Source organism: Antrostomus carolinensis, unplaced genomic scaffold, assembly GCF_000700745.2.
Source record: "Antrostomus carolinensis isolate BGI_N321 unplaced genomic scaffold, ASM70074v2 scaffold7169, whole genome shotgun sequence".
Taxonomy (NCBI): domain Eukaryota; kingdom Metazoa; phylum Chordata; class Aves; order Caprimulgiformes; family Caprimulgidae; genus Antrostomus; species Antrostomus carolinensis.
The window spans coordinates 56577-72375 of record NW_010336384.1 but is presented as its reverse complement, the minus strand read 5'-3'; the positions used below and the strand labels follow the sequence as shown (position 1 = coordinate 72375).

Genomic DNA, 15799 nt, shown 5'->3' with positions numbered 1-15799 from the left:
CAATGGGTGTAAGCTGGAACACAGGAGGTTCCACTTAAACTTGAGAAAAAACTACTTTACAGTGAGGGTGACAGAGCACCGGAACAGGCTGCCCAGGGAGGTTGTGGAGTCTCCTTCTCTGGAGACATTCAAAACCCTCCTGGACACCTTCCTATGTAATCTCGTTTAGGTGTTTCTGCTTTGGCAGAGGGTTTGGACTAGATGATCTTTTGAGGTCCCTTCCAATCCCTAACATTCTGTGATTCTGTGATGATAGCTTTAGAGGCTCATATATGCCTGAATGTGGCCTGAGCTGGACTTAGTCCTCAAATAATATCAGTTTAACAGTCTGATCCAAAATACTGAATAATTTATATGCTATAGGATTTTTTCCAGGAAAGTTAGGAATCTCTGAGAGAGAGTCTCCGAAGAAGATCAAATATGAAGATGAGGGCGTTCTCTTGGTTACACAGTCAATGAAACAAAGAATCCCAATTTAAGTTTTCTGCTTTGATATGGTGTCCTAGAGATAAAATTGAGCTTGCCCATATAGGGATTAGGGATGAGCATCATTTGCCAGAGAAAGTTCTTGGCCTTGTGCAGAGCTTTACATGTCTGTATGGGGAGATAATCCTAACTATTCCTCTGCTTTGGAGGGAACAAATATCAGCCATATAAACTGTACTTGTTGGCAGTCATACTGTCTTGATGCTTTGAACTGTTCCAGTATAACTTCTCTGTGCTGTCCCCTTCTTGCCTCTTCTTTCCTTTCCCAGCTTGACTCAGCTCACTAAGGAGACTATTTTAAATCTTCCAGAAGAGCTAAGTGCCAGGGGATTGCAGGTTTAGTCTTTCACAGGTGAGTGAATTAGTCATTACATTAACTATGTCTATATGTCTGTATGTCTATATGTGTTATGCTCTTATAAGACAGAAAAATGAATCATTATAATTATTTCAATAACAGAATCACACCCCTAAGTGAAATAGATAATATATTGCAATTCCAGATTCTGATTGTTTTTAAACTTTATCTTCTATATATTTCCCTGCATTTTCTCTCTTCTTTTTCTGTTTGCTTCTCCCACTTCTCACAAAGTTCTTATCCCTTTCTTAATCTCTTAATTTATTATCTCTCACTTTACCTTTCTTGCCTCAACTGTAACATTAACTTTTACTTTCCCCCTTGACATTGTTGCAACAGCTTCAGTCCAGAAGTATACTGACTCCATCTCTGCATAATCCCTTCCCTGCTGATGGGAACCTTGAGGTATTTGCACTACAAAGATACAGAAAAGAGTAGGAGCAATAATAACAAAATGAATTTTCACACAGTACTTACACATCCTCTAATGCAACTTCAATTGTGTTTGCTTTAGGAAAACAAAGTAGGTTCCTATCAATGTATCACATATTTTCAGAGTTGTTGTACTCACCTCCAGTCAACATAAGAGCACATTTACACATGCAGTTGTCATTGTCAGCATCTTTTGTACTGAATTCAGCACCATGTAAGATCAGGCTGCTCTGTTTTCCAGCTGTTCCACTGTGACCTTTTAAATAGAGCCTGAAATAGCAAGAGAAAACAATCAGTGTCACCAAAAAGATAAATAAAATATTTAGATCACTCTCCACATCAGGTTTGCCTTGTATGAAGTGCATTCAGAAAATTCAGAAATGTCTTGTGTTTTGGCTCAATCTCTTTGTTGTTCAGGTGTAAAATGGAGACATTTAGGGTTTTTCAGTGTATCTGTAGTAGCACATTGTCCCTGCCCCAGAGCAGAACTGAGCACAAGGAATCTGCACTGGAAAATGCAACAAAGTGGAGGAGTCAGAGACAGAAAAGAGAATGAGGAGAGGTGCCCAGAGATCTGGAATACATAGACAGAATAATTAAGTATTTGAGTGGCTGGTCTCTTTACTGTGGCACAGAAACAGCACTCCCAGTTAACAGCAGCCACATTATTAATCCCTGGGCTCGCAAGAGGATTTCAACAGTTTCAGAATTTTTAATTCCACCATTTACAGCACAAGCCAGCAGCCCAGTTCTGCCAAAGCTGTCTCTGAGTGATGAATGAAGAATAACTTAGAGTTCAAGCCACAAAATTCTTCATGATTTGCAATGCTAAATATCTCTTTTCTTAAGGAGCCTTGTCAACTAGTTCAAACCACAACCACGAGCTAGGAGCATGAGCCCAGCTCCAGCAAATAACAGTGTTTGTGGTGCTCAGTGCTGTAATGCCCAAAGGCAAGCGTTATCAACTGCAGTGATGCTGAATGGAATACCTCTGTCTCAGCAAGGAAATATTGTGGACCTGGGCACATCTGACCTGAGTTCACAACTGCGGGGACATGGAAAAAGAAATGCTGGAGAGGAGAGGAGAGGAGAGGAGAGGAGAGGAGAGGAGAGGAGAGGAGAGGAGAAGAGAGAAGAGAAGAGAAGAGAAGAGAAGAGAAGAGAAGAGAAGAGAAGAGAAGAGAAGAGAAGAGAAGAGAAGAGAAGAGAAGAGAAGAGAAGAGAAGAGAAGAAGAGGTTGCACACAATGGTTTCCCTTCTCTCTGCTGAAGTACCTCTGTGAGAGACTTCACTGGGAGTGGTTGGTCACAGCAAAAACTACTCCCTGTACATAGCCACCTACATCAGACATCTGACCAGTACATTCTTGGTTTAGTCATAAAAATTGCTAGAGGAGAAAGGTATCCTGTACCATAATAGCTTCATATGCAGGAAGTACGAGACAGGATCTCAGTGTCCACTGGAGAAATATGAAGCCATAGTCCTTACATCCAAGGAGAAAGCCCTAGCCAATGGAGCAAGAGAGAGGGGAAGGAGCATCCTTCACTGAAGCTCTACAGGCAGGAATACCTGCCACAGCGCTAATCAAGAACATGATTTCGTATGTAATGGGATAGACTTCTCTAGACTTCTCCACTGAAGAGAAGATGAGAAACATCGGTTCTGTTTCTTCTAGGGTTATTGATGAGGGGCAAGTAAATCTTTTAAATACTGAATGTAAAATGCATAAGGAGCCATGGGAGCAGAAGCAGGACTTAAGTGTGTAAAGCAGGAGAGATACCTCTTTCTCTGTGGGATTTACAGTTGGGACTGCTATCCTAGAATACGGCTTCACAACTTCTCCCACAAACACAGTGAACAAGGAGAGCAGTTATGAGTCACTAATTGTTGTCACTGCCTCTTAGATTGTTGTATTTTTAATCAGTGTCTTTGACACAATAAAAAAGTAAATGCCTTTACCAGAGTGTCATCATCCATTTGTTTAGATGGAAGATAGATACTTTGCTGTAAAGTGATCACAGTGTTAACAGTGGGAGTAGGGATCATCCCTAACCCATTCTAGCTTACCCAGCAATAGTTAAGCCATTGGCATTTTTCTAAGATGAGGAAGAGAGTCTATCCCCCTGATTGAGATTAAAAAAACCCACCAAAAACGACAGTTGTCCCACAGGACTTTGTGTTTGGAGCTCTGTTTATGGGAGGGAGGAGAGGGGCATATAGGCACCATATGGCAACTTCCCTTAATCAAGTGCATGGCTGGTGATTTTTTTTTTTTTTTCTTTTTTTTTGTCTTGCATGCATCTGTGAATATTGGATCCAAACAAAACAAATGTGATTAAACTTGTCATGTAAACTCATTACAGAAGAACCTCTTCTGGATATCCCAGTGAGCTTACTGAGCCCTCTCAGGATGTTAAGGTACAGAACCAGCACTTGGGGCTCTAGCAAGTCTGAGATTCAGACTTTCAGACCAACTTAAACTTCACCCGATTTTTGTCAAAATTATTTCTATATGTCCTTTCTCCATCTTTAAAAATGGAGACAATAGATGCTAAGCATGGACTTGTTAAAACAAAAATTTATTAAGAAAGGAGAACTGTCAGGGCTATCCTTCCCAAGTAGTTACAATGACTACCTTAATTTGATTTTAATGTTGCATGTCACCTGATCTGAGACTGACTATTAAATACCTTTAGTCTTAATCCTTAGAGCAAATTATAGATAGATAGATAGATAGATAGATAGATAGATAGATAGATAGATAAGTACACACATACACATATAAAAAATCTTGGATTAAATATAAATATCATGGATAGGCAAATACCTTTGGATAGCACAAAAATGGATAAGGCAAAGTGTGAGCCTCAATAAAAGATCATGAAGATTGTCAGAAATTTAACAAGGAACAGCCTAGGAACAGGAATACAGGACAGTCATTGAATTATGCTACTGTCCAATCACAGTGGCAATTAACCCATAATTACCATGTTACTCTATCAAAAGATGCTTGTTTTAGACAAGATTACTCTGTCTTTGCTCATGTCCATTTCTTTGCTCCATACAAATGAAAGGCTGGAATTGATCCCATCTTCATTCATTGGACTTTTGCCTTGTTTTGCAAGCTGTGCCTAACTCTTTGCAGAACAAAATAAACTTCCCTGAGGTTGTGTTGATAGAAAAATTACTTTGTTACATGATATCCACAATCTGATTTTAAACAGCCATACATTCTCACTATATCAGCAACACCAACACTCACAGAAGTCTCATAAAGTCAGAATAAAAAACAAATGCTGTTTACTTAAATTAGAAAGACAATATTAGCCAGATCATTTTATTAACAAACAACACTACAAAGCCCACTTAGTCCAATAAAAAATTTCATGTAATGTAAGAAAACAATGAAGAAATTAATAATATTTGGTGTGCAATGTTTTCCTCAAAGGGGTAGGGCATTAGGGATTATTTACAAGCTCATACTCTTGCCCTGATATTTTATATTTCACTCAGTATAGATTTAGATCTTGCCAGTTATGTTTGACTTTCCCTCAACACCAGTTGTCTAGTAGGTCTTCAGTGTCTTTAAAAGGATAAAGATTTGCTTATCTCTGAACTCTAGTAGCCTTACCTTACTGCAGCAGTATACTGAGAACCATAGGGTGAAACAGTAATTCTCTTGCTTTGAGCCTTTCTCCCTGAATTGGCATTACCCAAGAGTTTGAAAAAAATGACAGTGCAAAGTTGGCACTACCTTAGGCCAAAATCAGGTCTCATTCAAAAAATCAAAATTGCTCTTGAAGCAGTCAGTTCTTTCTGAGTTTCAGTTTAAGTCCTATGGGTCTGAACTAGCCTGGCTTGAGAAAGCAAGTCTCCATAGCACTAGGGCAACTGATGAGCTGGCTAGTTCCCAGGTAGCAGTACATATCTTACCACTTAGACTTAGTCAATTTTTTAGTATTCTTAGATTAAGATTGGTAGGAGTGAACCTTTAAAATAAACTCTGAACAACTACTAGGACATAATTTCCCTCCCTTAGAAAAAATAGTGGTTCATTGTAGAATTTCTCTTGGTTTTTCTTAAAGGAGACAAAGGAAAGGAAGTTAAAAATAAAAAGCAATTCATTCCATTCAAAAGTCAAGGAGCAGTTTCAGGACTACATCTCCAGTTTTCCCACTTGCTCACAGCAGGAAAATTCTGATCAAGGAAAGCAGTGGAAACACTGCTCAGATTTACAAATTAGGCAGGGAAAGCAAATTCATTATTAAATAAGCAAGAAGAACAAGTCAATTTTATCTGTTTACAGTGGAATTAAAAGTAACAAATAAGAAATAGAAAGCAAATAATGAGTAAGAAGGAGTAAGAGAAATACTGCATGTATATATTAAGATTTGAGAACTTCTTTGATATTTTTATGAAATTCTAAAATCATTATGAGGAACACAGCAGCTGATCACATTCATTTAGAGACTAGTAGCTTTCCTAGTTGATGTACTTAAGAAGAAACAGTACATTTAAAAAAACAATTGTAACTACTACCTCTTATCTAGCATGAGTGTTATGAATTCCTTGTGCATTTTTTCCATGTGATATTATAGTGATAGTAGCTTGGGATCTATACACACAGATGGTGAGGAAGAGCTATCTTAAGCATGTTTTGCTTTTCACCATTCCTACTGTGTGGCACACTCTGATTATCTACAGTCCCTTGAAACCAAAGTAAGGTATATTGTGTGGAAAGAATAGTTCTAAAAATATAACATAAACAACTGCAGGGCAGCCTGAGAAGCCATTTCAAATTTACACCAGAAAGTTTTTCTTTTGAAGTGATTAAATCACCTGGAATTCTTCTTTCAAATTTATACACTTTAGTTGTGTTCACACCGTTTTATGAGTTTAACAGATAAACCTGGGATAATTCCAAACAAATTACAAAAACATTTGTATATTTCTGCAACATGCAGTTATGAAGATTACAACATACAGAGTGAGATATTAAAAAAATCTAAGAAAAAAATGCATCATAAATCCATGTGAAAAAGTTGTGTGTTAAATATTATTAAAAGTGGAGGAAATGGTTTCTGCTTCAGTGCTTCCATATATAGTACCTGGCCTTAGAATTTCTAGTTATATATTTATTTTTACTAGAACTAGTGAGAGGTCTGTGGGACTCCTAGAATTTAATGTTAGCTACTTCTTTATTTTTTTTTCTGTTAGAGTCATTAGAGATCACTCAGTCCTTCATTCAAAGAAGTGAAATATCTAAGTAGTCATATCTAGCTTTGTTGGTGAGTAACACATACTTTGTCTGTAAAAACAAAACAAAACAAAACACACTAGTTTACTGCAAACACTAACAGCCATCTGCTGCTGACCTCCAAACCAAAATGATAAGGCAAATGAAGAAATATTTCAGTCACTTAAGCAAACTTCGGGTCAACAGAACCTGGTTCTTATGGGTGACTTCAACTACCTAGACATTTGGTAGAAGAACAATACAGCAGCTCACATGTCATCTACCAAGTTCCCAGAATGTGTAGAAGACTACTTCCTCATACAAATGTTAGATGTGTCAACCAGGAACGTGGTGCTGCTGGACTGGATGCTCACAAACCAAGAAAACCTGCTTTGTAATATCTTGATTAATAATAGCCTTAGTTGCAGTGTTCACAATATTGTGGAGTCTGGGTTTCTGCTGAGCACACTAAGGGTTAGTACTAAGACAAAGTTTCTAGATTTTAGAAGAGCAAACTTCAACTTGCTCAGAGCTCAACTGGGAGGGATTCCATGGGAAGCTTCTATGGATGATAAAGGAGCTAGCAAGTGCTGGGAGTTATTCAATACTCTCCTGGAATCACAAAACCAGTTCATCCCCTTTAAAGGTAAGGGAAGTAGGCAGAGCAAGAGATGCCTTTGGTTTAACTGTGAGATTCTGAGTCTGCTCAAAACCAGAAGAGAAGCATACCAGAGATGGAAAAGTAGATGAACGCCTGTTGAGAACTACAAGGGCATTGCCAGGGCATGCAGAGGCGCAGTTGGAAAAGCAAAAGCTCAGCCTGGCTTGAAATTGACCAGAGATGTCAAAAAATGCAAGAAAGAGTTTTTCAGGTACATAAACAACAAGTAGAAACAGAAGGAAAATATTGGCTCACTGTTAAAGAGGAGAGGTGAATTAGTCAACAATGCTGAAAAGGCAAAGGTTTTCAACACTTTCTTCATCTCTGTCTTTATCAGCACCATTGGGCCCCAGGCCTTGGGAACAAAAATCCAGTCCAGGTCGGTGGAAACACAGACCCACTGTCAGTGAAGGAAGAGCTGGTAGGTGGACTGTTACAGAAGCTTGACCCCTACAAATCAATAGCCCTTGAAAATACCCACTGGATTGTTATGAGAGTGTTAAGACAGTGTGTTAAGAGATCTGGCTGATATCCTTGCAAGGCTGCTCTCCGTAATCTTTGAGAAGTTGTGGAGATAAAGGGACATCCCAGAAGACTGGAATGGGAATGGGAATGTCACCTTCACCTACAAGAAATGCTAAGAAGAGGATCCAGGAAATTATAGGCTCATCAGTCTTACTTCAGTCCCTGGGAAAATTATGGAACAAATTCTCCTAGGGGTTATCACAAGTCGAATGAAGCATGTGATTGGGAAAAGCCTGCATGGATTCACCAAGGGAAAATCATGCTTGAGAAACTTGATTTTCTTCCACAACAAAGTAACCTGTTCAGTTGATGGGGGGTGAGCAGTGGATATTGTCTACCTGGATTTCTGCAAGGCTTTTGATAGGGTTTCCCACAGCCTCCTCCTAGAGGAAGTGATGCATTACAGTCTAGACAAGTGGTCTGTGTGGTGGATGGGGAACTGGTTGACTGGCTGCACCCAGAGAGTGGTGGTAAATAGCTCCTTTTCAAATTGCCCCCCTGCCACAAGTGGGGTCCCCCAGGGATCAATATTGGATCCAACACCATTTAATATGTTCATAAGTGATCTGGATGACGGGACGAAGTGTACTCTGATGAAGTTTGCTGATGATACCAAAGTGAATGGGCAAGTAAACACTTTGGAAGAGAGAAACACCCTCCATGAAGACCTGGATAGGCTGGAAGAGTGGGCTAACAAGAACCTTAAGAAATTCATCAAGGACAAGTGTAAGGTTTTGCACCTGGGAAAACATAATCCAGGAGTGCAACACAGGCTGGGATCTACCTGGCTGGGGAGCAGCTCTGAGGAAAGAGACCTGGGAATCCTGGTGGACAACAAGCTCAATATGAGTGGACACTGTGCTGCTGTGGCAAAGCAAGCCAATAGGATGCTGGGTTGCATCAACAAGGGCACCACCAACAGAGATAAAGAAGTCATTATCACACTCTATTGAGTATTTGTCAGGCCACACCTGGAACACTGTGGTAAATTTAGGTCCCTGCTATACAAAATAATTGTGGACAGGCTGGAGACGGTCCAGAGAAGGGCCATGAAGATGATCAAAGGACCGGGAAAAGACAAAGAGTAATGGGTACATGTTACCAAGTCAACTACCTCAGTGTGCATGGTGTTAAGTATTTTAATGAGTTAAGATAAGACTGAATTTTATCATTGCCACAGTACTAAAAATTTGAGCACAAATCTTCATGACTGGAATTCATAAACAATTCTTAACCATTAAATAGAGAGAAACAAGAGTCTTGAAGCAAGATTGAAAATATTCAGCATGATGAATGGAGAGGAACTCATCAAAGGTTGCCTTTGGAAAATACCATAGAGGGATGCCTCCAAATTCCTACCTTACTTTTGTCTCTCTCTGCAGGCTAAAATGTCTCTCTCTGCCACCTGCTCATTCCACACGGCTGGCAGGAAGCAATCACAAATTCTGATCCGTCCTCAAAGAAGAGGTTGTTAATTTTCATGGAAAATGTCATTGAATAAAATGGATGCATGGGCATCTGTATCCTATACCCAGAATTTCGCATTCTGAGCCCCCTCCTCACTGGGTTTCCATTTTTTCCTAACTTCAATAGGAGTGGAGAGCAACTACATCTCAGACTTTCTTCTAACCTGCTGGTCACCTCTTACACCTGGTCTGTGGGAATAAATCTACACAGATAAGTGTGGACAAATATAGGCTCACACTGACTGTCCTCCATGTTAAGCATGTGAAAGGCATAGTTTTTTTTTAACATCTATATAACTGCCATGATTTTGTCCTCTAGTTTTGAAATGCCTGAGAGTATTTAACTTGCATCTTCCATCTGGTTCACACTTGCATCTAAATTTTAGATAACTTCAGTTTATGAAATGGTACCCACTCCTAAAGATGCTGAATTTGTTAGAGATTTATAAATTGCGTGTTAGCCAATTAAATTCCATTTATAATGACATTTAGAGGATTAACTCCCTCTATGAACCAGAACTCACTGGCCTGCAACCATTTAGGATGACTCAGTAAGAGATTATCCTCAGGTTGCTCTTTTAATTCTAGATACTAATTGTAAAAATACTCAGTAAAAAACCAAAATCCACCCCAAAAACCCAAAGCACCTTCAAAACCAGATAGTAGCTTTATTTTAAGTTCATATTTTTTTCTCAGAATTCTTTGATTAATTATTTGGGGATCATGAATCATTTGTTTACCAATGAATGCAACATAATGTCTACTGAAGTAGTATTAAATGTTGTTGGCTCCTTGCAAAATTTCTCAATGTGCCTTTTCCTGAACATATTACAAAATTGCATGAAATCTCCCAATAGTAACAGTTGTCCTATATAACAAAAGCACCTCAGTAATATAGACATCTTCCAAATATTTAATGATAAATAACGTGTTGTGAACAGGAGATAAAAATCTAAATAATCACTCTAGAGAAAAACTGTTGTTGCTGAGGCTGAAGCTAAAATGCCTGCCAAAATCCTTTTAAATGTGGAACTAAATATAATGTGGTAACTATCTGGGAAGTCTAACCCTGGTATTCAACTTTTTCATCATTTAATACTCCCACTAAAGGATAAACATCCCTTATGTGTGCTAATTTGTGAATTCAGAACAAAGACCATCTCCTTGTTGGAGATAGAGCATGAGCCATCTCTAGTGACTGGGGAGATCCCTGAGAGTTTGAACTGTTCTGGGTTGCAGAGTAGAAGGCATCAAAGTCGGTACTCGGTACTTTTATCTTTCAGAGTAGAGCTAGGTTGGGCACCTATTTCCATCATTTATCTATGTTAGGAAAAAAAGCTTCTCCTTAAACATAACATACTTTTTCAGAGAAAAATGTCTAATTTAGATTTTAGTAAGGCAGTGCATACTCTCCTTATGAAAACAAATAAAATTAAACCAAATCCAAATATTTAATCATAAATCAAGATTGGTTAAAAAACAAGAACTTAACAAAAGATGAGGTAGAGTAATAATTAGAAGTAATTAAAAGCCACTCTGAAAGAAAGGAAAATACTTTGGAGAAACTGAAGAAACCAGATAGGGTGGAAGATGACTAAAAACTTCTTTGTCACCACTACTCTCACAAAATTTTAAGCTGTTACTAACCTGCTTATCTGAGTTGCAAAACCAATTCACCACATTTATCGCTGCCTATCCTTGAAGGACTGATATAAAAGTACCAAGGAGAAGAAATGAAATGTCATAGCTGGTGTCTGACTGGAGAAAACCAGAAATATTAACTGTAAAAACCTAATAATACTAAATTTTTTTCCAGTCTTAACTTTAGTCCAAACTTGAGCAACAGTGTACGTGGTAAATACATGGGTTCTTTATTTAACTTTATTGTATTCCTAATCAAGTTTGTAACTCTGCAAACAGGAGGCATGATGGTTCTGGAAACTATCAAAAACCTCAACACTGTAGTAAGTAGCTCTGACAACTTGAACATATTTTTCCTTTGGCTCTTAATATTTTTGCTGCCAGTATATGAAAATAATTTGCTCCCATAATTCCTTAAGAAAAGTGTAAGACAAGATGACCTCTGTATTTCTTCTTTGCTGTAGCAATGACTCACTGATATAATTATTAAGCTTGACATTACTGTTAACTCCTTACCCATTCTCCAGTTGAGACAAGTGAAATGTGCCAGCCAACGAAACATTAATTCAATATATCCAAGGTTAAGAACATATTATCTTCCAATTTTAAAGACAAAATTATAATATAAACTACAACAATAAAAGGATACGATTAGTTTTCCTTTAGAGTCTTTTCAGTACAGACAGTCTATGAGACAACAAACACTACATAGGAGAGAGTTCCTTTCCTGGGAAAGCACACTGTTAACAGAAAAGCTTGTTTCCTCTCTGAAGAGCTTGTGCTAATTTTAGCCTTTATTTGAACCATGCACACCTGACAGGTCAAGCGAGAAAAACATGTTTACTCTGGACAGTGAGCAAGCAAACATAACCTAGTCATGAATAAGAAACACAGCTACACATTACAGCACTCTATACTATAGTTTGCAAAAAAATTACTTTTTCTATATTAAATTTCTTTAATAATTGACTAAAGAGACGTACTGATTTGGAGTAGGTATACTGAGCAGGGGTAATTAAAAGACATCCAGACATACTGCCAGAGAAATTTTTCCTACCATAGGGCAAATGACCTGTCATCCCACCGCATGCAGACAAATGGTGCTTTGTCACAGCTTACAAAAATGTTTAAAAATATGTTTATTCTGGACAGTGAACAAGCAAACATATGTTTCTACTACTTGAAATACATGTTACAGAAGCCACAGAAACAGTCACTGCAGCAGTGTGAGCTGCTAGATTTGCAGCTCATGTCAGTAACATAGTGGTGATGGAGAGGAAACATACGGCAACACTGGTTTTTACTGCTAAGAGGGATAGAAACATATTTAAAGTCTACTATCACAATGATGTGTTGAACAGAAACAATTCCCTCTAATCTCTCACCAAACATAGCATGGATGAGATACATTAATCTGATACTATGATTTTTGGTTAAAACTGTTTTTCAACACAATACTTAAACAAAATCACCCTCCAGTTTTTTTTCTCGTCAAAATATGGAATTAAACTTTTCAGTTATTAATTACTCTTTTATTAATGAAAAATGGAAATCTTTTCACAGAAAAAAAAAGAATCTCACTCTCCCACCATCTATAGAAATGCAAAGATATCCTGTTGCTACAGAAACTACCACTTTTGTCTTGATTCATGGCTATACAATATATAATATGTTAATTTAGAAAATATAGGGACTGTGTTAATTTCAAACTTGAAATAACTAGTGATGATCAATGTTTTACACCGACATATAAACACTGAGTATATACTAAGATGATAAAGCAAATTGTTTTGATAGCATTGAAGATGGATGAACTTCATAAAAATTAAATACAAAATTAAAACTTATCTGAACATTTGTCCAGGACACAATCAAAGCCAGGGTTAGACAAATTTGGTTAGCTTAAAATGTAACTTAAAATGTAAAAATATTTTTCTCCCTACTCAACTACACTTCCTGGGTTTGGCCGAAGCTTACATCAGAAATGCCAAAATTTACTCTGAAGGGATTTTTCAGCACAGAAATACAGAGAACCTCCAGAGAAACTAATATTTTAAAAGTTTCTAAGGTTTATAAAAGTAATCAGAGCTTCTACTGCTTATCTTTACTGAATTGATGAACCTTGTGATGTTTGTGTGTTTTTATTTAAGGATCCGTTTTACATCCATTGAAGCTAGTGGAAAAGTTCCGTGAACATGGGTTTGAAATTTTATTTATATGTGCATTGATTAATCCTGTTTGAAGATCCAGTAAGAGACCCACACAACTCCAGTAAAATTTCAACTTAATAGTTCTTCCAAAATATGCTTGAAGTTCTAAGAGTCTCATAAATATAGCTTGTTGAAATCCATGCAGATACATAGTAATAGTTGATTTCATAAATCTATGCTTTAGTTGTACTGAGGGTGGCATTAATTACCCACTGTCATACACATAGGTTGCACATTATCCTAATTAACTGTTTTAGATAACATAGAAATGGAAAACTTAATGTATCAGCATGCTGTTAGTGTTAACTTTTACTCTGATGATTATTGTACAGACACTAACTTCTTGTTACCCTGCAGTGTCACTGAAAAATATAATTTACAGGCCACAGTAAAATATTTCTCACACAGTTTACTTAATTGAAAGTAATTAATCTTAAGTAACCATAAAAGTTAAATTATCACAGATAGACCTATGTTAAAAAATTATATTAATCTTACTGAGATATATTGGTGTTTAGAAATGAATGTGTATAAAAAGTATATTATCAATGTGGTTTATGGGAGGTGTTAGGGTTTCGATTTGGGTTTTTTGTGAGGAATTTTCATTGGTTTTTTTCTTTGCAAAGAGTGTGCTGGGCAGAAATTAGCTATAGTTATGCTACAAGAAAGTTAAGTACCAGAAGTCCATCTCTACTGTTGAATTATACTAATGAAAATTTTGCTATGTTGTACATCATTGGTTGCAATTAGAAGAAGAAATCTGTGAAGATGCCATTTAAGTGTCATTTCTTTTCAATTTACAGAGATGCAAAAGAAAATATAACTAATTGCATTTCCTCTTTTCCTCAGTATTTACCTGAATCTATGATATAAGTAAAACCTATTTAAGGATGCCTGTTATAAATTTATAAACATCCTTTTACAAAATAGAGTTTAAAAGTCATAAAACTCTAACATTTTCAGAAAAAAATGCATTATCTGTGCACTCAGCAATTATATATTCTCACTTATTCTAGATTCACTGCAATAATGAACTACTATGCCTATTAAAAAAAATTCTGAGGTTTATTAATATAAAAAGTGTATATTCTTATACACTTTTTCTCATTAGAAAATCTCTGTCACTGAAGTGAATGAGTTTTGTAGATGCTGATTCTTGAGGTTCCATGGATTATATAAGTTTTTACTCTATTTTTTAAATTAACAAAAAATATAAGTAACTTTTAAAGTAGAAATAGCTTTTTATTTTATGTGAATACTGGACCCTCACTGCTTTCTCAGTTGTGGAGGTTCAAACAAATGTTTGTATAGCTTAGCAGAAAGCTGCAGTAAACCTCCCAAGGATATGGACTACCTTTCAGAACGGAAATTTATGTGATATTTTAATTGATATTAGCCCCTTCCTTAATATTAGAATGTTTCTCTAAAGTTCCATGGTCATGCTAACATCTGAGGTTACAAATCAGGCAGTGAGATAACTAACACTCAAGCAGGCCTGCCCTGCAGGAAAAACAAATCAAGAGTAGTATGCAGTACCACAAACTATTCAGTTTGCTCTGAGAGCAAGTAGTAAGAATCAGATAACAGAGGAGCAGAAAAATAAAAGTTAAACCAAGGACCAGCACTGAGACAATGTCTTTAGCCTCCAAAGATCTTGCATAAAAAAAAAAAAAAAAAGGGACAATGTCCTTTAAATACCCTGTTCCAAAATGTCACTGAGGTTGAAGTACCTCTTACAAGGAGACAGCTCTTGTAATTAACTTTATGGAAACATTTACTCTTCTACAGAGTGAAAGTAAAATGCTGTCATTATGTTCAAGAATCATGCCTGCTTCACCCAGGCTTGTATTGCTTGAAGTTGTGTGTACTGGCTAAAAAAGTGAGATACACTAGCTAACAGAATTCCTGATTTGAAATATGAGTACTGAACTTACTTTGTTTTTCTCAAATTGAATGTTGAATGAGGTATAATCTGTAATCATCATTTAGAAATTATTTAAATACTGAATTGAGCATAACATTTAAATTAAATAACCTTTTCCCCCATGTTTCCACTGGCACAATAGTTAATTGAAACTGCGTAAGGTATCTCTAAAATATCTATGGGGTTTTTTTCTCCTTGTGAAGAGCTTGAATGTAAGGAAATGAATCATTACTGATAGAAGTGGAAATAGTCTGCAATTAATTTTTCATCAATTATTTTGATTGTTTATACTTTATTCTTTGCTAGCAGTGCAATCTTCTTTTATAATTGTGCTCCTTTGGGCATTTGCAGATTCTCTTTTTGAATTTTTTCCAGTGTTAATGACCTAATGACCCTCTCAAATCATACTACAGCATTACTATTATGTGGCTGGAATGAAATGAGTTTGCAGCTGCCAACAGACTACAATTTAAAGAAATAACTTAATGAATAACACAGTAAAATAAATATTTTGGGTTCTGCATGAGATTTTCAAGATTTATGATGGCATTCGTGTCAAAAGATATGTGCTTCCCGCTGCGTGAATCCCAGAGGAAAACATAGTGATGTTTTGAAGGGATATTATTTTCAAAGAAAAATTTTCAGGATTTCCATTCACTTACCTATTCTTGAATCCATGCAGTCTTGATGAATAAATAAGTTCACAATTTATTAATTTCTAATAATTAGATTAATGGACTTAATCTGATGTCTGCATACTCAGACTCATGACATCAGTAAACAGTAAGGGATGTTGAACAATCACTTTGTGGAGATGACAGGGAATGCAATCATTTCCAAATAAGGAAACAATCTAAGGT

The 15799-nt window shown here is 36.7% G+C and overlaps 1 protein-coding gene across 1 annotated transcript in view; it reads right to left on the bottom strand.

Moving 5' to 3' along the window:
• Positions 1-1124: 1124 nt before the first annotated feature.
• LOC104518112 (angiopoietin-1) overlaps positions 1125-15799 on the bottom strand; it is a gene marked incomplete at its 3' end in the record, with an annotated part of 66693 nt that continues 52018 nt past the window's right edge. Inside the window, exons 5-6 of the mRNA XM_010174832.2 lie at positions 1416-1546; positions 1125-1258 (exon numbers count right to left, since the gene is read on the bottom strand). Of these exons, the coding sequence (XP_010173134.2) occupies positions 1125-1258; positions 1416-1546 (265 nt within the window). The remainder of the gene's footprint in view (positions 1259-1415; positions 1547-15799) is intronic.